At 42.8% G+C, this 23925-nt stretch overlaps 2 protein-coding genes and 2 long non-coding RNA genes across 5 annotated transcripts; 2 read left to right on the top strand and 2 right to left on the bottom strand.

The window, feature by feature from the left end:
- Positions 1 to 1050: 1050 nt before the first annotated feature.
- Positions 1051 to 10091, bottom strand: LOC113024579 (interferon alpha-inducible protein 27-like protein 2A). 2 transcript variants are annotated; one of them, XM_026171767.1, is made up of 4 exons: positions 9890 to 10091; positions 9734 to 9763; positions 1809 to 1970; positions 1051 to 1160 (listed from the first exon to the last, which is right to left on the bottom strand). In XM_026171767.1, the coding sequence occupies exons 1-4, from the start codon at positions 9897 to 9899 to the stop codon at positions 1054 to 1056; spliced, it is 309 nt and encodes a 102-aa protein (XP_026027552.1). In that variant the 5' UTR covers positions 9900 to 10091; the 3' UTR covers positions 1051 to 1053. The 2 variants fall into 2 exon arrangements, with proteins under 2 accessions (XP_026027552.1, XP_026027550.1); XM_026171765.1 differs by having other exon boundaries at positions 9734 to 10091.
- Positions 2291 to 5546, bottom strand: LOC113024574 (zinc finger MYM-type protein 1-like). The gene is made up of 3 exons (XM_026171757.1): positions 5364 to 5546; positions 5156 to 5203; positions 2291 to 4350 (listed from the first exon to the last, which is right to left on the bottom strand). The coding sequence occupies exons 1-3, from the start codon at positions 5466 to 5468 to the stop codon at positions 2851 to 2853; spliced, it is 1653 nt and encodes a 550-aa protein (XP_026027542.1). The 5' UTR covers positions 5469 to 5546; the 3' UTR covers positions 2291 to 2850.
- On the top strand, positions 8438 to 18184 carry LOC113024588 (uncharacterized). The gene is made up of 3 exons (XR_003272684.1): positions 8438 to 8467; positions 13512 to 13636; positions 18157 to 18184. It is a non-coding gene; the product is annotated as an uncharacterized LOC113024588 (long non-coding RNA).
- A 20-nt stretch (positions 18185 to 18204) lies between these two features.
- On the top strand, positions 18205 to 22982 carry LOC113024590 (uncharacterized). The gene is made up of 2 exons (XR_003272686.1): positions 18205 to 18236; positions 22488 to 22982. It is a non-coding gene; the product is annotated as an uncharacterized LOC113024590 (long non-coding RNA).
- Positions 22983 to 23925: the final 943 nt, after the last annotated feature.

The raw sequence follows: 23925 nt of genomic DNA on the forward strand, positions 1-23925 counted from the left end.
GAAAAGTGGTGAAAAAACTGAAAGTTGTGCTGAAAAGGGGTGAAAAAGCTTAAATTTGTGTTGAAAAGAGTTAAAAAAGTTTTACTGTTAACTGAAAGAAATGTTACCATAAGCGGGATTTGAACCCGGGCCTCCCAGTCCGAGAACGGATGCTCATCTCACTGAGCATCCGTGAGATGCTTTATTGTGTGGATGCCTAACGCATCCACACAATAAAGAATAAAGAGAAACAGGAACTCAATAGCACAATCACAAAGATACTTGAGAAACAGGTAATTTTTAAATTTTATATATAACCACTTTCTAATACTTGTTCACCAAAGTCGATTTAGCAACATGCGTAATGATATTATACATAAAAAAAACAACAAAAAAAAACACGCAAACATTGGAAATCACTTTTTGGCACAACACCGGAAATGTAGAATAAAGATGATTTTTGAGCTTTGACCACACTGAGTTGTGTTTTTTCTCGGTCAGTAAAAGAATATAAAAGAACCGGATGTGATAATAACCAGAAGGAAAGATATCTCTTTGTTATCAGTAGATAATAATGCAGTGAGAAAATAAATTCCAAATAATTTATGCTTACAAGTAGAATTTGTATCATGTGCGACACTCAGTGTGTCCGACTTCACTTCAAGCTTTGGTGATCGCTTCATTTCTGCCAGTTATAGAAAGCAAGTATGTCAGCTTTGGGACTCAGATAATAATAATGATCCATGTCTTAGTTTTTTCTGATAACAGATAGATAAATATAATAATAAAATATAAACACAATAATAAAAATAACCAGAACACAACTTTAAAATGCTTTTCATTATTTTTAAGGGCTTTTTTCACAGTTGCACAATTTGAGCGTGTCCATGTGTTTTGTAATAAAACACCACAGTATTACCAGCACTGAGATTTTAACCAAGCTTTACTCAAGCATAACGTTGATTGATATATATATATATATATATATATATATATATATATATATATATATATATATATATGTATATATTTATATTATTTATTTATTTATTTATTTATTTATTTCTCTTGGTCTCAAATGAAATTAGCCAAAAACGCAACAATTCCTCCAACAATTCCTCCAACAATTCCTCCAACAATACCCAGGACTGCGTTGGCGAGCAAAGACAGACCTGCCATACCTGCAGAGAGAAAACAGGCTTCAGAACACCAGACAGCTGATCGAGCAGTTAGATGAAGTAACTGAGCTGCAGAGGAGAGGGGGAGGGTTTATCCTACGACGGAGTATTAGAGCCACAAGAAAAAAGTTGTTGATATGGACATTACTGTTTGAACACAAACTGCCACATGCGCTATATCCGCTAAAGAAAATTCCTTATTTAGATGAGTTAGTGAAACAAACTGATCAGCCGTCTTGTGATACAACATTCATCCTCTTTATTGCACGAGGATGTAACCATCGATAACCTCGCATCTGTCCATTACCAGCCGCAGCTTTTTGTACAACCTAACACTTATCACCACACTGTGTTTATGAGCTTAAAGAAAAATCATTTCTTTCTTTCTTACTAAAAACAGATTCTGAAGCACAATTTCACAAACTCTGATGACATACAGTAGCAACCGTGGGAGCTTTTCTTCAGACACTTGTAATCTCCACATTTCGACTTTATTCTCAAAATGATTGATAAGATTTTTCTTAAATAAATGGTCCTAAAACTCTTTCGTATTACCCTCACTGCAGCACGGTCACATGTTATTGTTTGGTGGCTCTTTAAGGTTTACAATAATAAAGATTTTTGAGTAATGGGAAACTTTTTTTTTTTTACCTGCTGACTGTAAAAGAGAAAACAGACTTCCTGCTGCCACTCCTCCTCCATTGGCTATAGCAGTTGCAGACATCCAGATTGCAGCGTAGGAGCTTGCTGCTATTCCAGTTGAGGTGAAACCTACAGCCGCCAGGACAATAGGAGCAGAGACCACTGCTACACCTGACAACAGGAAGCTGGTTACTGACCAGGATGCTTCAATGTGAATACATGTATGATATGTGTGACTTCACCTATGAGTGTTAGATGTAAAAATACATAAATATTTATATATTATCAAGGGCGTAGATTTGGTTGTGGCATTGGTGGGGACGGATAATTCAACCACCAAACCCAGACATGGACTACTGGTGCCCCACACAACAACTCAACGTCCACTATGTGAAGGAGCCAAACACATGCATTCTCCTCTCGTTAACTGAGATAAACTGCTGGCATATTTGTTGTACATCTATACTGTCCAGTATCTCCTGGTGGACATGACATACAGCAGCATTGTTTAATCTCATTTGAGTCATTGTTGACCTTAGCCATGTTTTTAGTCTTCTGAGGGCACTGAAGCTTCTTTCAGCCTCAGCCGAGGATACTGGGATGACTAAAAGCAGCCTGACAAGGCTTTCAACTTGATCAAACAGACCCCTCACCTCCACCGGCATTCCCCTAATGATAGTAGACACTTCTGTACTAGATGTAAAGGTATTTTTGGATCTGAACATGGCTAGCTGAACCTTTAGACTGTCTGTTAATTTCTGGGTAACGATCAATAATGCCATCCACCTCTCCAGTGAGCAGAATTTCCTCCAGTTTCTGCAAGACACCTAGATCTGGCTAGTTGAACCTCTCCTGAAACTGAACATCAACACTGTCCAGCACTTTGTAAAACTCTGCTCTGTAATGCTCTTCAGGTGACTTGGGAGTGTGCTGGCTAGCCCCGCCAGCATATCGTTTTGGTGGCCGTCTCTGGTGAGGAATCTGAATGGGCTCAACACCAAGGGAGTTCACCATTTTCGCTGCTTTGTCAAACATCTGATGGAATCTTTCTTCATTTCTTTTCAACTGTTGAGTGGATGTGACACACTATTGAGCATCTCATTCCTGCAATGGTTGCAGTCAGTTTTTGCAGGGACTTGTTCAGACATTCTAGCTCCTCAGTAACTTCCAATGCCATAAGAAGTCCAAGCACTGTTCTGCCCTTTTCAAACCTCTCATGCATTCCATTTGCCCTAGCACTTGTGCTAGATCCAGCTGCTGCCATCTCCTGTAAACTAGTCAAAATACTGTCATACTGAGACAGCACTGCTTTAATAGCAGTTCCCCTTACAGTCCACCTGGTTGGGCAGAGAGTTCTGAGTGATACTGATGGTCCCTCTGAATCTGCTGCAACTGCTGAAAACATAGCTTTGAATCTTCCAGACTGTTTGCATAATGACCCCAGATCATGTACCCACTCTAAAGCATCACGTAGTACAGAACTAGCCTGACATGCAGCCTGTGTAATTAAGTTCAGGCAGTGAGGCCCACAATGCACGTACAATGCCAGTGGCTGTTGTTTCTTCACTTCTGCCTGAGCACCTGAATAAGCTCCTGACATGTTCACAGCACCATCATAGGTCTGACCTCTTAAACATGACATCGGCAAATTCAGCCTCAAAAGCACATCCACAGCTGTTCTAGCTATCTCTACTCCAGTAGTTCCTGAAACCTCATATAAGCCTACAAAAACCTCATGTGGAACCAGGTCCTCATCCACATATCTAAAACATATGGACTCTTGCTCTCTTCCTGTGATATCTTGAGTACCATCTATGATGATAGAGAACTGCAAGACAGTTAGAGACTGGATAGTTTGTGCAATATTTCTGACAATGCAGTTTCCAAACAACTGCAAAATCTCATTTTGCACTGGTGGAGCGGTATAGTCATGACAACAGATCAGCCAGTCAGAAAGACAGACATCATCTTTGGCGTTATATTTTAAGTGTTGAAAGAGGTTACCATCTTCCTTGCCATGTCCTCGCAGTGCCAAACCCTGTCTGATAAGAAACTGCATTGCACCCACAATGCTTTGTAAGCAGTGTCTGGCATTTTGCTGTTGTTTTGAACAGGCAGTTGATAGTTGTGAATTTATTGGAGCTGCTTCTTGAGCGCTAGCTGTGACTGCATGGTGTTGGGATTGAGAATTTTGATGCCTTTCAAATCTTTCAACAGCATTCTTCCAGTTAGTAAACCCCTTTGATGAGAATGCAGGGTCTGCCTTTTTTGACATAATACTTTTCTGAACAGTATATATTTTCACACAGTAAAAACAAAGAATTCCCTTCACTGCATGGCTATAATGAAGCCATGGATACTCTTTGTACCACCTCTCTTGAAAACGGAGGACCCTACTGGACAATGTTTGAACTGGGATGCATTTAGGGTTTGGCTGGTTTGGCTTATTGTCCAAAATATCTTCACTTGTACTCTGTTCTTCATTGTTGTGACCTTCACTGCCACTCTCCCTGTTGCTCTCCCTGTTGCTTGCTACAGGTGTACTGGTTTCCTTAGAAATAGACCACATCATACAATTAGCTATACTGTAACACTGGTCATATGACAATACATAGCTTATGTAACTTCATGAGAACAGAGAACCACTTATTGTAGATAGATTACAGTGGATATAAAAAGTCGACACACACATGTTCAAATGCCATTTTTTTGTCATTTAAAAAAATGACAGCAAGTCAAATAATTTCACAACTTTCGCCACCTTTAATGTGGCCTATAAGGAGGAACTTGATCTTTCAGCACAGAAATTACCCAAAGCACACATCCAGAACAACAACAGAATGGCTTCACCAGAATAAAACTGAGGTTTTGGAAGAGACCAGAAAGAGTCCAGCCCTGAATCCCATCCGACATCTGTCGGGTGATCTGAAGAGGGCTGTGCACAGGAGATGTCCTCACAATCTGTCCGATTTGGAGGTTTATTTGCAAAGAAGAGTGAGCAAATATTGCCACATCAAGATGTGCCATGCTGATAGGTTGCTACCCAAAAAGACTGATTAGTGTGATAAAAGGCAAAGGTGCCGCAAACAAGTATTAGTTTAAGGGTGTGCATATTTGTGCAACCAGGTTATTTTAACTTTTTTATTTTATTGTTCCCCCCTTTAAAGGTTTGTTTGTTTTTCAGGTGCATTGTCACATAAAGGTGAAAGAAGTTTTGGAACTATTTGACTTGCTGTCATTTTTTTACATGACAAAAACCTGGCATTTGAACATGGGTGTGTAGATTTTTTTATAGCCACTGTACATGTGTTTTATCCTCAGATTAAAATTGTTATTATGTGCTTGATGTGCCTCACCTTTGGCCCTGGCTCTTCCCCTCTGACTGTACTAGGACATATTACCACCTGATAAAAATAACACATGGATTCATGCCATATAAAAAATGAGACATGTCAATTCAGATTCTTTGTCAAATATACACTAATGAATGAATTTACATCAGCAGCCTAACAACTGTCATGACAATACTAGTTAATCTATAGCACCAAATCATCAGTCAGTCACCTGTGACCTCGCCTCTTCACTTCTGTCCGAGCTACAACATGGCAGAGCTGCCTCTGTCACCTGATAAACAACAGTGAGACATTCCGAATACATGCAGTCACACATGTGCTTCAAATACAGTCATGAACCACCAGGTCATCATCCAATTCCACCTGTGATCTTGCATCACCATTGCTCTCTGAGCTTTGTGTTTTTTCTTCTGTCACCTGACAAATAGGACATACATGACAATAAGAATAAAATGTGGAGCTGCTTCAGTGTTTCTGTCAATTTGTGCAGATCTTGACTCATCAGTAATGTTTGTAGGCTGAGTGCGTTTTTACAACAATTTGTGCAAACTGCACTACAAGGTGGAATATTTGCAAAATCATGACTACCTCATGATATTTTGTCTCAAAAATTAACCCTATGAATATGTCAGTGCCATTAGGATGAAATTATTGTGTCACCAACATTTTAACGTTAGACATATACGTTTAACTGCCTCTGTAAACTAATATCCTGGCTGCTCGAGGCTGCCGTTTTCTCTGACAGTGTCAATCAAAATTAGAAATGCTGCTCTGAGACTGAAAGAACTAATAGTGCTGCCTGTTGTGCAGTTAGTTTCCAAAACACGTTATTCGTGGTTACATACAATTTTAGACTGATGTGGGCCAAAGCCTAGCATAGCCTGTAACGTTATTATGACGGACACATTTTATGAGTGAACTTGACTTTAAGTGACTTACAGGTTTCTTTGAAAAATACTTTCGTATATCGAGGTTCTTCCTTTTTGCTGCCGCTGTTCCAGATCTACTGGCGTTTAGATCAACTGGCGTTGGTCGAACAGATGTGTGGCAGTCTTGCGTTTCAGTAGCTCCTACCGACAAACCAGCAAAAAAACGCCAAATGTGTCATCTGTGACACTTGTGAGGTTGTCTCAAACACACTCCGTCAGTCTTGATGCTGTTGAACAACAAAATGTTTAAAAATGTGGCGAGTTTACCTGGTGATATCCTCATGCGCGACGCGATCGCGAAAATGGTAAATGGTAAATGGCCTGTATTTATATAGCGCTTTACTAGTCCCTAAGGACCCCAAAGCGCTTTACATATCCAGTCATCCACCCATTCACGCACACATTCACACACTGGTGATGGCAAGCTACATTGTAGCCACAGCCACCCTGGGGCGCACTGACAGAGGCGAGGCTGCCGGACACTGGCGCCACCGGGCCCTCTGACCACCACCAGTAGGCAACGGGTGAAGTGTCTTGCCCAAGGACACAACGACCGAGACTGTCCAAGCCGGGGCTCAAACCGGCAACCTTCCGATTACGAGGCGAACTCCCATCTCTTGAGCCACGATCGCCCCAACAGCAAACAGCAAACAAGTAACACCACGCCGTTGTTGTTCACAGGACAGCAAGAGTAAACGATTGGGAGACTCTTGTCGTCTTTATCGTTCCCCTCGCACAGTTTATTTCTCCGAATTCAGCGTTTTTGCTTCACAACTACAGCGTGCAGTTTACTTTGTGCACTAACATGGAGTCGAGTCAACCAGCGCCACCTCTGGCCAAGTGCCACAGCCTACAGCCAGATCAACCTGTGACACATCTGCACCACGTTTGAATTCGTGTCATGCACATTTGTACCTTTCAATTGTGTCTGTTTGTGCGTCATGCAAATAAACCTTTGAAATGAATGAAATGATATCATGTATTTATTATCAGCCTACATTTGTACAAAATGCCAAATGACATACACATAAGAATCACCATCCTGATATCAATACTTTTGCCCATACGAAAAATGTCGTGAACACACTAATATTTCACCAGTGTTGTAACATCACATGTCGTTAGCGTAGTCTGTCTGTGTCTTCCCTCTGCAAACAACATGTTAGAGTTGGTTGTGATATACAGTCTGCATAAGTGTGGTCAATCTAATAAACATTTATAAGGAGATGGCAGTTACTGTGAATGTACAGCAGTTACACAGTGATTAGTAATAAACAGTCAGACAATGACCCTGACAATCTCATTCAATCTTGCAGATTGCACCTTCTGTGGAAAGTGGTACCACACAGTGTGTGTGGACTTCCCCTGTGCAGAAGGCGACTACAAATGTTGTGGGTGCTAAATAAACAGAAACAAATGATCCCTGTTGTCTTTGCTTACTGATTGTTTTCAGTGTTGACAATCCACATTGCTGGCATTGCATCTTTCAACATGTTTGTGGGTAGATTTGGATGTACCAGGGGTAAGTTCAGCCACTCAGCCTCTACTCAATGTGATCATAGCAGCAGGTGCAGATGTGTCACAAGTTAATCTAGTAGTGGGCTATGGTCATGTGTTAGTGGTGGGAACAGTCATATCCACTCACTCTCACTGGCTGTTTATTACTAATCACTGTGTAACTGCTGTGAATTCACAGTAACTGCCGTCTCCTTACAAATCTTCATTGGATTAACCACACTTATACAGACTGTATATAACTCCAGCCATGTTGATGAATTGCCTATATTGGCTGGAAATATTCATTTTCAGGGAAAAGACACAGACAGACGATGCTTACAGGATGTGATGTGACAACACTAATGAAATATTGATGTGTCATATTTGTCCAAGGTGTATTTCATTGTTATGGAAAAAGAGAATATCAAAATCATGATGACCAATTGGAGTGGTGATTTCTATGACTTTGTGTATATAATTTGGAATTTTGTACAAATGTAGGCCAATAAGGAATATATGATATCATTTCATTCTTTCCAAAGGTTTATTTGCATGACGCACAAACAGACACAATTGAAAGGTACAAATGTGCATGACACGAATTCAAACGTGGTGCAGATGTGTGTCACAGGTTGATCTGGCTGTAGGCTGTGGCACTTGGCCAGAGGTGGCGCTGGTTGACTCGACTCCATGTTAGTGCACAAAGTAAACTGCTCGCTGTAGTTGTGAAGCAAAAACGCTGAATTCGGAGAAATAAACCGTGCGAGGGGAACGATAACGACGACAAGAGTCTCCCGATCGTTTACTCTTGCTGTCCTGTGAACAACAACGGCGTGGTGTTACTTGTTTGCTGTTTTCGCGATCGCGTCGCGCATGAGGATATCACCAGGTAAACTCGCCACATTTTTAAACATTTTGTTGTTCAACAGCATCAAGACTGACGGAGTGTGTTTGAGATAACCTCACAAGTGTCACAGATGACACATTTGGCGTTTTTTTGCTGGTTTGTCGGTAGCAGCTCCTGAAACGCAAGACTGCCACACATCTGTTCGACCAACGCCAGTTGATCTAAACGCCAGTAGATCTGGAACACCGCCCTCCTCTCCTCCTTGCAGGTCCTCCCAGCGCAAGCTTACTGCTGCTAAAACTAAACAACAGAGTTCCCTGACAGGCACAGCCAATCACATTGGCCATATTTGTCACATGAGGTAGAGAACGTAATTTCTGTGTTGCCAACTTAGCGACTTTGTCGCTATATTTAGCGAGTTTTCAGACCCTCTTAGCGACTTTTTTTTCTAAAAAGCGACTAGCGACAAATCTGGTGACTTTTTCTGGTGTTATTGGAGACTTATTTATGACGACTTTTTGACGTGAAAACGCGTATCGCTCTTACTCTCAACAAGCATCCGTGCAGCCTTGGGCACCTCACCCGTGCCAAAGCGCTCACAGGCGGAGGATAGTCCTCCCCCAGCTGCTATCAGGGTAGGAGATGTTCACACCTGTGCGTCCAAACGGCAAATGAATTGCGCATGAGCGAAGCCGCTGCTCCCGCACTGACTGTAACGCAGTCAGTTCTTCCTTTACTGTTATGCTGTTTTGTGGATCAAAAGGTTTAAAACTACTTATAAACAAACACACACACACACACACACACATACATAAAGTAACTCCACCAGAGTGCTAATTTCGGGGCACTTTTGCTGGTCAAGGCCCGGATAAAGGAGCAGGGTTGGAATTATGACATTAAAAAACAATAATTGCTAAAAGAAATTTAATTTGTAGTTCTAAATAAATTCTAACTGCATTTAGGACCTTTTTTACTCACTTTATGTCTCTTCCACGATGTTGTTTCTCTCTCCAACAGCATAGGTTACATTTACATTAGCATGACCAATTATGCAAATTGGGCGATGGCGTCATTTGGCGACTTCTAGCGACTTTTAGGACAACCAATAGCGAGTTTCCTTACTGAGGAGTTGGCAACACTGCGTAATTTAACTCTTTCTGCACTGCTGGGTGAATGAGACGTTGAATGATCGTTTTCTTTCTTTCTATCGGGTTTGTTTTTCTTTACTCGAAGAGATCAAATTATTGGTGGGGACGTGTCCCTTCCGTCCATGCCAAATCTACGCCCTTGTATATTATATATTTTTACCTGCCCCGACTGCGAATGCTACCACTGTCACTGAAACACAAGAAAGAAAACAAAACTTACCACAGCTCAACTGGAAATATTTAGACATTTTCTGTGACGGTAGAATCATGAGCTTATATTATGTAGAGATGATTTGAAAAAGGTAGCTGTACTCACACAGAATCATTATTCCACTCAGGATGAGGAGCTTAAAACTGAACGGTGTCTTAAACAGAAGAGTGAGGATCAGCTGTTATTTCTTGGAAAATGAAACTGAATGGGCGTCACTGGGTCTGTGAAGTAAATAAACTTCCTTTAGTCGTCATAGAAAAAGTGATTGTGAGGTTGGATCTCAGCAGGGCCGTGCAGAGAGGTTTAAAGGGGCAGGTGCTCAAAGTTAAAAAGGGGCACATTGAACCAGGCTGAATAACAACAACACACATTCATCAAGAATCTAATATGGGCAACAAGGCAAAGCAAACGTAGCCGATGTTTTACCTGATGGGTACAATGTTGCTGTTGAGGGGTTGCTGTGGATGGTGCTGGAGGGCAGGGCTGTGTTGATCTGAGACTGTAGACAGTAAAAAGTCCATAGGAGAGATGGTAGCTGATTAAACAAGTGTTATGAGATAATAACAAAATGCAAAGATTGGTGACAGCGCTTGGAACCATAAGGCAACAAAAAGCTGTGAGAAATAATTTAGGCTCTGCCTGTGAATCACTCTTTGCTTCTCTTCTTCCTTCCCATCATTTCATATATCACTCTCCACTTGCTGTCTATCTGAGAACAAGGCACAACTTGTTATTGCAATAAACTATAATCTAATTATCCACACCTAACAACTCTTGCACTTAATCTATAATAAAATGATGACAGAAAAATGTTATAGCACTGCCTTTAGTAGCCTCACACAGCTCCTACTGTTTCCTCCTCATGTCCTTATCAGGCATGTCTGGACAATGTTATATCATGAGTAATAATTTACAAAAATCCATATACATAAAACACACACATGCACGCACAGTGACATTTTAGACCTTCTTCAGAATACTGTACTATGGGCATCACTGTGCTGATCCAGAATCCTTACATTATTATTTATTACTAGAGCTACAATAATAAAGCAATGAGGAGGGGGAAGTAATAAATATGAAGTAATGTCATTATGATGATTCCATTTGTTTCACTATCCACTCTGTGCAGGGGCAAAGCTTATTACATTTTTAAACTATAGAGATACAATAATTTCACTGCTGTAAAAGCCAAATTTTGTCTTATTTAAAATATAAATCTAATATAATCTGCTTCTTGGGGCGATCGTGGCTCAAGAGTTGGGAGTTTGCCTTGTAATCGGAAGGTTGCCGGTTCGAGCCCGGCTTGGACAGTCTTGGTTGTTGTGTCCTTGGGCAAGACACTTCACCCGTTGCCTACTGGTGGTCAGAGGGCCCGGTGGCGCCAGTGTCCGGCAGCCTCGCCTCTGTCAGTGCGCCCCAGGGTGGCTGTGGCTATAATGTAGCTGCCATCACCTGTGTATGGATGGGTGAATGACTGAATGTAGTGTAAAGCGCTTTGGGGTCCTTAGGGACTAAGTAAAGCGCTATACAAATACAGGCCATTTACCACTTAATGTATTTTCTTTAAAATACAGCATGTGTTTTTTAAAATATTATAATTATAATAATGCATAATTATGTGGACATGCATATTAGATCGTTTTTAGTGAAATATAATCCCTCCAGAAAGGAAGGAAAAGCTCTGTAACTTACATTAAAACTAAATATGTTCACTAAAACGGTGACAGAGCTACAGACCCATGACAGCCTTACACAGGTAGCCAGCAGCTATGACCAGCACTACCTGTGCAGTTAATAAAAGGACAGGTAATGTTTGTCACGCTGTTGCACACACAGTACGCTCATTTGTTTCAGTTCGTCAGTTGCAACAAGACAGCTTACCAACGTGTATGTAATAAGCCAATACTCCTGGGTGCTATACACTACAGTGTACGCTGTACACCTACTTACTGGGTTTGTCGCATCAGTCTGTGTCTCTGAGTTAACTTGTGTTTCTCCTACAGCTCCGGACCGCAACAAATGCGCGTGCTCTTTGTGAGCTCGTTCCCGGCTCGTAACCAGCGCGTTCTGCTGTCAAGGGCGATCATTGGTTAAATGTGATCATGTGACTGATGCAAGCCAGATCCTTTCATTTAGCAAAACTGTGATTACAAGTTAACTATTATTGTTGAGGGGCACAGACAGGACTCCGCACGCACACACACATTAAAAAAAAAAAAAAAAACTTTTTTTTAAAAAGTTGCCTCAACAAAAGGGCACTTTGGGCACCCATCAGGAAAGGGGCGGGTGCTCAAGCCCCTCTAGCCCCCCCCTCTGCACGTGCCTGGACACTACAGAGTTTCCAATCTTTACAAATAACAAATGACCTAAGACAAGTTGATTTTTTTTTTCAGGTTTCTTCAAATGCGGGATTATTTTAACAAACATTGCAATATCTCAAACCCAAACTCGGTTGAGTGAGGAATTTCTAAGATAGTTAAATTAGCATATGTTGGTTCTCTGAGAAAGGCAATCTCCAAAATGTGCTTCTACAGGCAAGGAAGGATACTACCCAAAATATTAAGACCAAATGGGAACTGGAATCAGGGATGGGTATAACAAAGGAGAACTAAGAGAGGATTTGTAATTTTCATTGGTACTCAACAAGTTCCCTATCTTCGAGAGACCACTGTTGGAAGAATATTATTAGATTTTTCAAAACCCATCATCAAACTAGATATAAAAATGGGACAGCAGAATGCTGGAGAAGACGTGGATCAGAAGAGGCACATCCTTACCATATCTTTTGGGATTGCCCTAATTAAAAAAATACTGGCCGGGAGTTCATAAACCTCTGTGTGAGGTCTTTAAGATAAAATCTGATATTAATTTTGTAAATTTGTACTTGGGCCTGGTTGCTGGCTCGGTCCGGGGAGGGGACACAAAGCTTTTACAAGCGCTATTAGCGGCCAGCAAAAAAAGTGGCTAAATCCAACTCCACCAACACTTGAGGATTGGTTTAATGTGGTTTTTGAAATATTTAAAATGGAAAAATTGACATTCTCCTTAAAAATTCGAAAAGATAAATTCTACAAAATATGAAATAAATGGATTAGCTTTGTGTCCCCCATACACTGTCAAGCCACCGAGTTCATTTTTTGTTATCTCAATGTAGAACAAAAGGACTAAGAAAAAAATCTTTATTTTCTTTTTGACTAAATAATATCAGTGCACTTTATTGTAAGTCCTTTTTCAATAAAAAAAAAATTAAAAAAAGGAAAGACCTCGCTTCAACTTTACGGTTGGGAAGGAAATTGATTTATCAATTATAAATAATAGCTTAGTGTGGTGTATGGTGTATAGGCTGAGTGGGATTTAGTTTTTCCTGTTTGATGGATTTCAGTTTCTGATATTCAAGAAATGCATTCTTGCTGCTTTCATATTTTGATACAAGTTATCTCAATGAAAAACTTTCCATCCTTTATATCATATTCTAGATTTTTTTAAAAATCAGTTTCTTGTGCCACAATGAAAAACCAGATATTCCACAAAAACCATTTGCTAGGATTAGATTTGTCTAAATGCTGAAAGTTATTTTGATTGGTTAGAATTTGAGTGTACAGCTTTTTTTATAGATTCAGTTCTATCAGACAAACATCCAGAAATATCCAGGAGTAAACCTCAATTAAAGGAGGGTCTTTAATGCGAAACCTTTTGCTCACCATCAATTCATTCTTGTTTACAGGCCTGAAAGAACTCATCACTGTCTCATCTGGGAGGGAAGATCAACTTGTGAGTTACAGAGAAACTGTACTCACCTGTACCTGTCTGATGAATCAGGGTTTGAGGTTCAGGAAGCAGTAAATGAAGGTAAATGTGTTAAATGTAATGTGGGCAACAAAACAGCCTCAGGACAAGAAAGTAATAAGTTCTAATAGTGACCAGTAAAAAACCACCACACTCACTGAAAATTGAGTACACAAGGTTTATTTTTCTCTGAAACAGACTAGTCACTTAAGACATATTTCTGGCCTGCAATCCAAGGCCCAAAGCCACCACAGTCAAAGTTATTAGCCTGGTTACAAACAACAAAGGAAAAGGTGGTCACTGAGAAGAACAAGCAGTCAAGAACATATTAATCTTACATCTTCCTGAGAAAGGCTTTTCAACCACCTTGATAGGTCTTGCATTAATAGGGAGTGTGTTTCCATGCCACATCCTGGGAATTCAACTCTCAAGCTCTTCCTCTCCAGGTCTTGAACAGTTTCTTCTGGTCAGTTACTTCCTAAATACAGAGGAGATTTTTCCTCTTTAAACTCCCATAATATGCAGGTTCAGCACACCAACAGTTCCCAAGTTCCCAATTTCAACTGGATCAATTTTCTCTCCCCTTTCTAGAGAATATAAGGCATTAACTCACCCACTTCAATTTATATCAATATTCAAACTAAATATGCTGCTGGTCATTGACCGGTAATATTGTTTTGACAGACACCCATGTGTCGTGATAACTCGAGAAGGTGAAGTAGGATTTTGAAATTGATACCAAGGGTGTATCTACTTAGATGCTGCGGGGTAGCAGTAGCAGCCACCAATAGTTTTGGCTTTTTTTTTTTTTTTTCATTATCTTGGGCTCCCAGTAATCATGTAATATGATGATGATAATCTGTGAGCTGACATTAAAATATCCAGTCTTCCTTTTAACTTAAACCAAAAGAGAGAAAAACTAAAGAGATGCCAGTTATGTTCAGTTCTGACTGCACCCTGTCATCCATATTTAAAAACTTGTACACAAAACCATGTGTTACACCCCGGCCTAGGCAACCGGGGTGCAACGTAGAAAAACAAAGATAAGGAAAATAAAACCACGAAGGCTCTCCACCAAAATCCCAAAACGAAAATATCCCATGACGAAAGTATTAACAAACCCATTCACAACTATTTACAACAGACTATTTATTTACAACAAAACACCAAACTATTTACAACACGGGGGAGATCGCGACCATGACACACTGAAACACAGGGTTTAAATACCTAGAGGGAGCAATCAGGAAAATGGACAACAAGAGGGAAACACAGCTGGGGCAAATTAGAACTGACGAGACAGGGAAAATGTAAACTGAAAACACACTAAGATAACACAGACTTTCAAAGTAAAGCAGGAAATACATAAGTCATGCAAAAACAAAACACTGACACACCGAAACGTAACATTTCCCCCTACCCAAAAATCAAACATGTAACCCCAAGTGAAAAGTTTGATTCAGACAAACGAAGGCTGAAACGAAGGCAGACGAAGCTGATGGAGGCTGGAGCGGTCCCACTGACCCTCCAGCAGACGACGAAGGCTGGAGCGGTCCCTCGGACCCTCCAGCGAAGGCGGATGAAGGCTGGAGCGGTCCCACAGACCCTCCAGCGACGACAAAGGCTGGGGCGGTCCCACGGACCCTCCCCCCGGCGAAGGCGGATGAAGGCAGACGAAGCTGATGGAGGCTGGAGCGGTCCCACGGACCCTCCAGCAGACGACGAAGGCTGGTGCGGTCCCCCGGACCCTCCAGCAGAGGCGGATGAAGGCTGGAGCGGTCCCTCGGACGCTCCAGCGAAGGCGGATGAGCAGCTCACTAGCTGCACACACGGACACGCAGCCCACCAGCTGCACACACGGACACGCAGCCCACCAGCTGCACACACGGACACGCAGCCCACCAGCTGCACACACGGACACGCAGCCCACCAGCTGCAGAAGGCTGGAGCGGTCCCTCGGATCCTCCAGCGAAGGCGGATGAAGGCTGGAGCGGTCCCTCGGATCCTCCAGCGAAGACAGACGGAGACTGAAGCGGTCCTCGGACCCTCCAGCGAAGACAGAAGGCCGAAGCTGTCCCTCCTTCGGACCCTCCAGCGATCCCGGACGAGCCCCCATATGTTACACCCCGGCCTAGGCAACCGGGGTGCAACGTAGAAAAACAAAGATAAGGAAAATAAAACCACGAAGGCTCTCCACCAAAATCCCAAAACGAAAATATCCCATGACGAAAGTATTAACAAACCCATTCACAACTATTTACAACAGACTATTTATTTACAACAAAACACCAAACTATTTACAACACGGGGGAGATCGCGACCATGACACACTGAAACACAGGGTTTAAATACCTAGAGGGAGCAATCAGGAAAATGGACAACAAGAGGGAAACACAGCTGGGGCAAATTAGAACTGACGAGACAGGGAAAATGTAAACTGAAAACACACTAAGATAACACAGACTTTCAAAGTAAAGCAGGAAATACATAAGTCATGCAAAAACAAAACACTGACACACCGAAACGTAACACCATGTCTTGTGTTTATAACCGTGTATTGAACACAGTTAGCTGTACTAATAATACTCACAAGGTTTAAAGCTTTGCACCATAATATATAATTTTAATATAAATGTATCAAAATGAAAATAATGAAAACACAACACAATGATTAAAAACAATCTTGAGAGAATAACAAGACTTTCAGTTTTTTCATAAAGCAAATATATGAATTCCTTATGATTTTCAGCTGATGAAACTCGCCAGCCATCCCACTGCTGCTCCAGCACCAGCTACAGCAGCACCAGCAGTAGCTGACAGACCAGCTGCACCTGCAGCACCATGACACAAAGAAGCTGAGAAATACTTATACTTTGTGCATAATACGTAAATATTACCTCAGTCCTGCTGATATCACAGTGTACTGTATTATTATCAGAAGGCATAGCATACATTTTCACTGCTATGCAGATGACACCCAACTTTATCTATCCATGAAGCCAGATAACACACACCAATTATTTAAACTGCAGGAATTTACTAAAGACATACAGACCAGGATGACGTCTAATCCTCTGCTTCTTAATCCAGATAAAACTGAGGTTATTGTACTCGACCCTGAAAATCTTAGAAATGTGGTATCTAACCAGATTCTTACTCTGGATGGCATTACCTTGGCCTCCAGTAACACTGTGAGGAACCTTGGAGTCATTTTTGACCAGGATATGTCCTTCAACGCACATATTAAACAAATATGTAGGACTGCTTTCTTCAATTTGCAGTACATGTCTACAATTAGAAATATCCTGTCTCAGAGTGAAGCTGAAAACTAGTTCATGCATTTATTACTTCCAGGCTGGACTACTGTAATTCATTATTATGAGGATGTCCTAAAAACTCCCTGAAAAGCCTTCAGTTAATCCAGAATGCTGCAGCAAGACAGGGACTAGAAAGGGAGAGCAGATTAATCCTGTTTTGGCTTCCCTTCATTGGCTTCCTGTTAAATCCAGAATTGAATTCAAAATCCTGCTCCTCACATACAAGGTCTTAAATAATCATCTTATCTTAATGACCTTATAGTACCACATCACCCCATTTGAGCACTTCATTCTTGCGCTGCAGGCCTACTTGTTGTTCCTAGAGTATTTAAAGGTAGAATTGGAGGGAGAGCCTTCAGTTTTCAGGCCCCTCTTCTATAGAATCTGCTTCCCGTTTGGATTCGGGAGAATGACACTATGCATTGAGTATTTCTTCTTATGTCACCTTTCTCACTCACTATGTGTTCAAAGAACTCTCTGCACTGAATCACACTTGTTATTAATCTCTGGCTCTCTGCCACAGCATGTTTTTTATCCTGTCTTCCTTCTGTCTCCCCAAGCAGTCGCAGCAGATGGCCCCGCCCCTCCCAGAGCCTGGTTCTGCCAGAAGTTTCTTCCTGTTAAAAGGGAGTTTTTCCTTCCCACTGTTACCAAAGTGCTTGCTCATAGGGATTGTGGGGTGTTTCTCTGTATGTATTATTGCAGGGTCTACCTTAAAATAAGGTGACTGTTGTTGTGATTTGGCGCTGCAGCTTCCAGAAGAGCCAACGCGTTCTCACTCCCAACTCGTCAAACGTGTGACGCATGGTCAGGCTCCCTCTGCTTCACTTATCAACGCGCAGGGTACCCCTCTCCCGTCGAGAATTGACGTGCAGGGTCCTCTCATTGAATACTATAGAGCTCCCTAAACGTTGCTTATTGACGACAAGAGATTGCCGCGGAAGAGCCTGTTGTCGGTATATTTATACATTTCCAAAATCACATTGTAGTGACGTATACAGAAAACAATCAATTATATAATGTAAGCAACTACCTGAGAAACAGCAGATACAGCAGAGAAATTAATTATAGGCTATTACTTTTGTATCATTTATTGCATTTATGGAGGGAGTGGTGTATGCTGGGTAATGGCACAGCTTGGGTGACTTTATTCACCCGCTTCGGCTGTTATCAGTACATACAATGGGCGTTATTAGCACAAATCAGTCCCATAGATATGGGCCATCTCCTGCTAGATTGTTCAGAAGGTTGTTCTCATCCATCCAGATGGAGGATCACTAACAGGAGCGTGGAAGAGTCCAGAATCCACTCTGGCTGGAATCCGGTGGATACAGCAGTGTTTACAGGTAAGACCATTTAAACGGACAGCATTTATACACTGTTAAAAAAAATTCCGTTATAAAACGGAAAAAGTGCTGGTAATTAATTCAGAATCAGAATCAGAATACTTTATTGATCCCTGGGGGAAATTATTTTTTGTTACAGTGCTCCATTTTAAACCAACATTAAGACAAGACAGACAATACGCTAACTAAGAATAGTACAATATATACATATATATATACATACATACATACATAAGTCACTTATAAATAAATATTTGGAAAAGAAACATGTGTAGTTGTAGCAGCAAACAGTGTGTTAAGTGGATGCGTTGTACAGGGAGATGGCCACAGGCAGGAATGATTTCCTGTGTCGTTCAGTGGTGCTTTTGGGTAATCTCAGTCTCTCACTGAACGTGCTCCTGTGACTGACCAGCATGTCATGGAGTGGGTGGGAGGTGTTATCCAACATTGTCTTTATCTTGGACAGCATCCGCCTCTCCGACACCACCTTGAGGGAGTCCAGCTCCATCCCCACAACATTGCTGGCCTTACGGATCAGTTTATTAAGTCTGTTGGCATCTGCGACCCTCAGCCTGCTCCCCCAGCATGCAACAGCATAGAGGATCGCACTGGCCACAACAGACTCATAGAAAATCCTCAGCATTTTCTGGCAGATGTTGAAGGACCTCAGTCGCCTCAAAAAATAGAGACGACTCTGGCCCTTCCTGTAAAGTGCTGTGGTGTTTTTAGCCCAGTCCAGTTTATTGTCAATGTGTACTCCAAGGTATTTATAGTCCTCCACAATGTCAACACTGACCCCCTGGATTGAAACAGGGGTCAAGTGTTTCCTGGTCTTCCTGAAGTCCACGATCAGTTCCTTGGTCTTTGCCACGTTGAGCTGCAGATGATTCTGCTCACACCACGTGACAAAGGAGTCGACCACAGCCCGGTACTCTGTCTCATCATCCCTGCTGATGCATCCAACCACCGCAGAGTCATCAGAAAACTTCTGAAGATGGCAGGTCTCTGTGCAGTGGCTGAAGTCTGTGGTGTAGAGGGTGAAGAGGAAGGGGGAGAGGACAGTCCCCTGTGGTGCCCCTGTGTTGCTAATCACCTTGTCAGACACACACTGTGGGAGACGTACATATTGTGGTCTTCCTGTCAGGTAATCAACAATCCAGGACACCAGAGAAGCATCCGCCTGCATTGCTGCTAACTTATCACCCAGGAGGGTCGGCCTGATGGTGTTGAAAGCACTGGAAAAGTCAAAAAACATGACCCTCACAGTGCTCGCCGGCTGGTCCAGATGGGTGTAGACACGATTGAGCAGGTAGATGATGGCGTCCTCTGTTCCGAGACGAGGCTGATAAGCGAACTGAAGGGGATCCAGATGTGGTCTTACTATGGGTCGCAGCTGGTCCAGGATGAGCCTTTCCAGGGTCTTCATGATGTGGGAGGTCAGTGCCACGGGCCTGTAATCCTGGGGGCCACTGGGACGAGGCGTCTTTGGTACAGGGACGAGGCATGATGTCTTCCACATCATCGGGACCCTCTGCAGACTCAGACTCAGCATAAACAGTTTATGAAAGACTCCACACAGCTGGGGGGCACAGGTCTTGAGGACAAGGGGACTCACTCCGTCTGGTCCAGCAGACTTGCCTGAGTGAAGTCTCCTCATTTGCATCTCAACCTGGTATTGAGTGAAGGTGATGGGTGGGGGAGGGGTGTCAGGACTCTCACAGGAGGCAACATGTGAAGAGAGAGGCTGGCACAGTGGTGTGGCTCTGGATTCCAGGCTGACTGCAGGTGAGGTTGTGGGGGTGGGAGCAGACACTGTGGTGTCGAATCTATTGAAAAACAGATTCAACTCGTCGGCTCTATTCTCACCTCCCTCAGCTCCCCTGCTGTTGGTTGGCCTGAATCCAGTGATGGTCTTCATGCCCCTCCATACCTCTCTCATGCTGTTCTGCTGGAGTTTCCACTCCAGCTTCCTCCTGTAATTGTCCTTAGCCTCTCTGATCTTGTCCTTTAGTAACACCTGGATCTTCCTCACCTCCTCTTTGTTGCCCCCTCTGAAAGCCCTCTTCTTGTTGTTGAGGAGGGCTTTGATGTCCTTAGTCACCCACGGCTTGTTATTTGGGTAACAATGAACAGTCTGAGCTGGAACAATGGAGTCGGTGCAGAAAGTTATGTAGCCTGTGATACACTCAGTAAGCCCATTGATGTCCTCGGCGTGAGGCTCACAGAGTGTTTCCCAGTCGGTCACCTCGAAACAGCCCTGTAGTTCCGCTATTGCCTCCTCTGACCACCTCCTAACAGTCCTGGTGGTCACAGGTTCCCTCCTCACAATTGGCACATAGCGGGGGGTGAGGTGAATCAGGTTATGATCTGACCTACCAAGTGGGGGGAGGGAGGAGGAGCTGTATGCATCCTTGACGTTAGCATACAGTAAGTCTAAAGTTTTCTCTCCCCTGGTGGGACAGTCCACATATTGTTTGAATGTTGGTAGTGTATTGTCCAGTGATACATGGTTGAAGTCACCCGAGATCACAATAAAGGCACTCGGGTGCTGAGTCTGTAGCCGAGCTATGGCAGAGTGGATAGTGTCACATGCAGCTGTGGGGTTAGCAGAGGGGGGAACATAGACAGCCACCAAGATGACGTGAGAGAATTCCCTGGGTAAATAATACGGCCTGAGTCCAACAGCACACAGTTCAGTGTCCGGGCAACAAATCCTTTCTTTGATTGTTATGTTGGCAGGGTTACACCACCGGTTGTTAACTAAAACAGCAAGCCCACCTCCTTTACGCTTACCGCTAGCGATGCTGTCCCTGTCCGCCCGAACAGTGTGGAAGCCTTCCACGGAAGCATTCTCATCGGGAATGTCCTGGTGCAGCCATGATTCGGTGAAACACATCAGGCTACACTCTCGGTATTCCCTCTGACTCCGTACCAGTGCTGAGAGCTCGTCGATTTTACTTGCCAACGATCGCACATTTCCCATCACGATAGACGGCAGACACGGTTTAAACCTCCTCCTCGCTTCGAGCCTCCGCTGTCTCACCGTCACCTTTTTTCTTCTCTTCTGTCCTTGACCTCTGCATCCCCGATGTGTTTTCCTCCAAATTTCAGCTGGTACTTCTGCGGGCACTTCTGCAGGCCTGGCCAGCGAGCCGGCCGGCATCAGGGCGATCAGCTGATCTCTGGAGTAAACAGTCCGTGCGTGTAGGAGATGTGCCGCGGTCCCGTTCCATGATAAAAGTAACAGTTCCACGGCCACCAGAAGAACAAAAACTCTCTCAATCCACATGATTGAGTAAGAGATAGAAAACGGAGGAAAATACAAGTCAGAAAAAAAAAAGAATACGTAAGAAAAAAGAGCTAAACTAAGAGAAAAGCAGGAGCGACTGTAACAGGCTGCACGCTGGTTGGCGCATGCGCACAGTACTGGCTAGGCAAGCGCCTGTACCGTCTCCGACAACTCAGGAAGTTAGCAGGTTTTTCCAGTGGTCCTCAGAACTTTCTATTCAGGCGCTGTGGAGAGCATCCTCACACAGAACATCACTTCCTGGTGTGGGAATAACTGTGTCCAGGATTGAGAAGCAGAGTGATCCGTGCGTCAGAACGCTGCTGCGTTACAAATGCAAATACAGTATGATCCACAAATATAACTTCCCTACAGGACATTTACACCAGGAGATGTTGGTCCAGAGCATCTCAGATATTAAAGGACTGGTCCCATCCCAGTAACAAAATGTTTCGACTTCTGCAATCAGGCAGAAGGTTCCACACCATCGGGGCCAAAACAGACACTCGAGGAGGAGCTTCTCTCCTCAGGCCGTACGAGTCCTAAACCAGAACACGCCCCCACTCCCCTCATAGCATCAATAAGTGACTGAAACAGGACCTTATATCAATCTGTTCACACTACCCTGGTCGCATTACTGTTTACACTTCTCTGGTCACTCAGTTGAATTACTCTGTTTATATTACTCTGGTCACTTGTTTACTTGCACAGCTCTGTCAATACGTTGCTGTGCTAATATGGCACAAGACACTTTAACACTCCATTTGCACAAAGTACATTTTCAGATTTTTGATTTAAAATTTCCAGACTTTTAAAATCTATTTACTTATTGTATGTAATGTCTTTTTTTGTACAGTCAAAGGAGCAGTTCAGGAGACATTTCACTGTTTGTTTTGTAATTTAATGACTATGCATGTGACAAATAAAAAATCTTCAGTCTTGAACGTTATGCTCTCTCTTTCTAGGCCCTGCCAGTACTCTCGCTCCAGCATTTTGGATCAGCTGAAGGCTTTTGAGGGAGTTTTTATGACATCTGAAAATAGCAAATTACAGTTTCCCAGGACTTGCATGAACAGTTCAACAGCAAAGCCCCAAAAACCAAACAGGCTCATCAGGGATTTGAACCCAGGACCGCTTACACCCAAAGTGAAAAGGGAAAAGCTTCCTTAGGCATTTTCCAGGTCACAGCAGAGGTGTGCTTGCAGGCGGAGGAGGAGTGAGGTGCTGAGGCTGCTCCTGCTGCCCTCCAGCGAAGCCCAGGTGGCTGCTCTCAAACCTGCCCACAGCAAAGAGGAGCAGCTTCAATTACATGTTTCTTAGATTGTCACAAATAAGCTTTCGTCTAATTTTCAGATGATCACTTTTAATTTTAAATTAAGAACCAATTTAGGTGGGTTATTTAGAGCTTCCAATGAGGTGCATGTGTTTAGATCATGGCGGACAAAAAAAAAAAAAAAAAAGAGTACCTGAAGAAAAACCCTGCAACATGGAGCATGCACCCACCTGCAATCAACACAGTGGCATGAGCATATAGTCATACATAGCTGCATGTAGACTGAGCTGGGCCATTGCTGCAGGAATGGAACTAATAAACTGTGCAGGCCATTCAGTGTCGTACTTTGCCTTGAGTGTACCATTACACTGCAGCTCCATCTGAATCTGCACAGGTGCAGTTTCCACGTAAAGAAGAAGCTTGAAATTCTCTTTTTGTGATTCACAGTCACCAAAGCGCCGCGAACTCAGTGCGCTCAGTTTATCAGCAAAGTGCGCCGACTTGGTTCAACATTACTTGGCAACAGGGAAAGTGAGACAGGTTGCACTGGTGCATTTGTGACAGCTTCACTTGAAATGCCTTCACTGCATCATACATGCCATGTCCATTGTTAAATCTCCCAATTCTTTTGATCTTTGGGCTGAAGGAAGGACAATACTCGGTGTATAAATGCTCAATCAACAATCTTTTATTCCATACAATTCAACACTTTTGAGCATAAACCATCCGGAGGGGAGATGAGCGCGGGAGGGTGTCCGCCTGATCTCGAAGCGTCTGAGTGTTTCTCACATTCTTATAGCTTCAGCCCCCCTCCACCTAGTCATAAAACCTAAACATTCACATTCTTTCTCTCTTACGGCGCCTAAGTGACGGCCTTGGCTCCCTGTTTTATCTCCTCCTGATGAGATGGGGCAGAAAACCTCTCCGGTATGCTCTGTTCTCTTCTAATCAGACAAATAAGGCCATGACTCTCTGAAAACAGTATTTCTTATACCTCAGCAGTATAATGCATCATAAAACAATATCACTCATTCACAATAAATCAGCAGTCTAATGTAATACAAATCAGTTTAATAACTGTAATAGTTGTCACCTTCTTCAAAGTCAGGAGAATAATGCAAACTAAAACT

The sequence above is a fragment of the Astatotilapia calliptera genome, chromosome 6 (genome assembly GCF_900246225.1).
Source record: "Astatotilapia calliptera chromosome 6, fAstCal1.2, whole genome shotgun sequence".
Classification (NCBI taxonomy): domain Eukaryota; kingdom Metazoa; phylum Chordata; class Actinopteri; order Cichliformes; family Cichlidae; genus Astatotilapia; species Astatotilapia calliptera.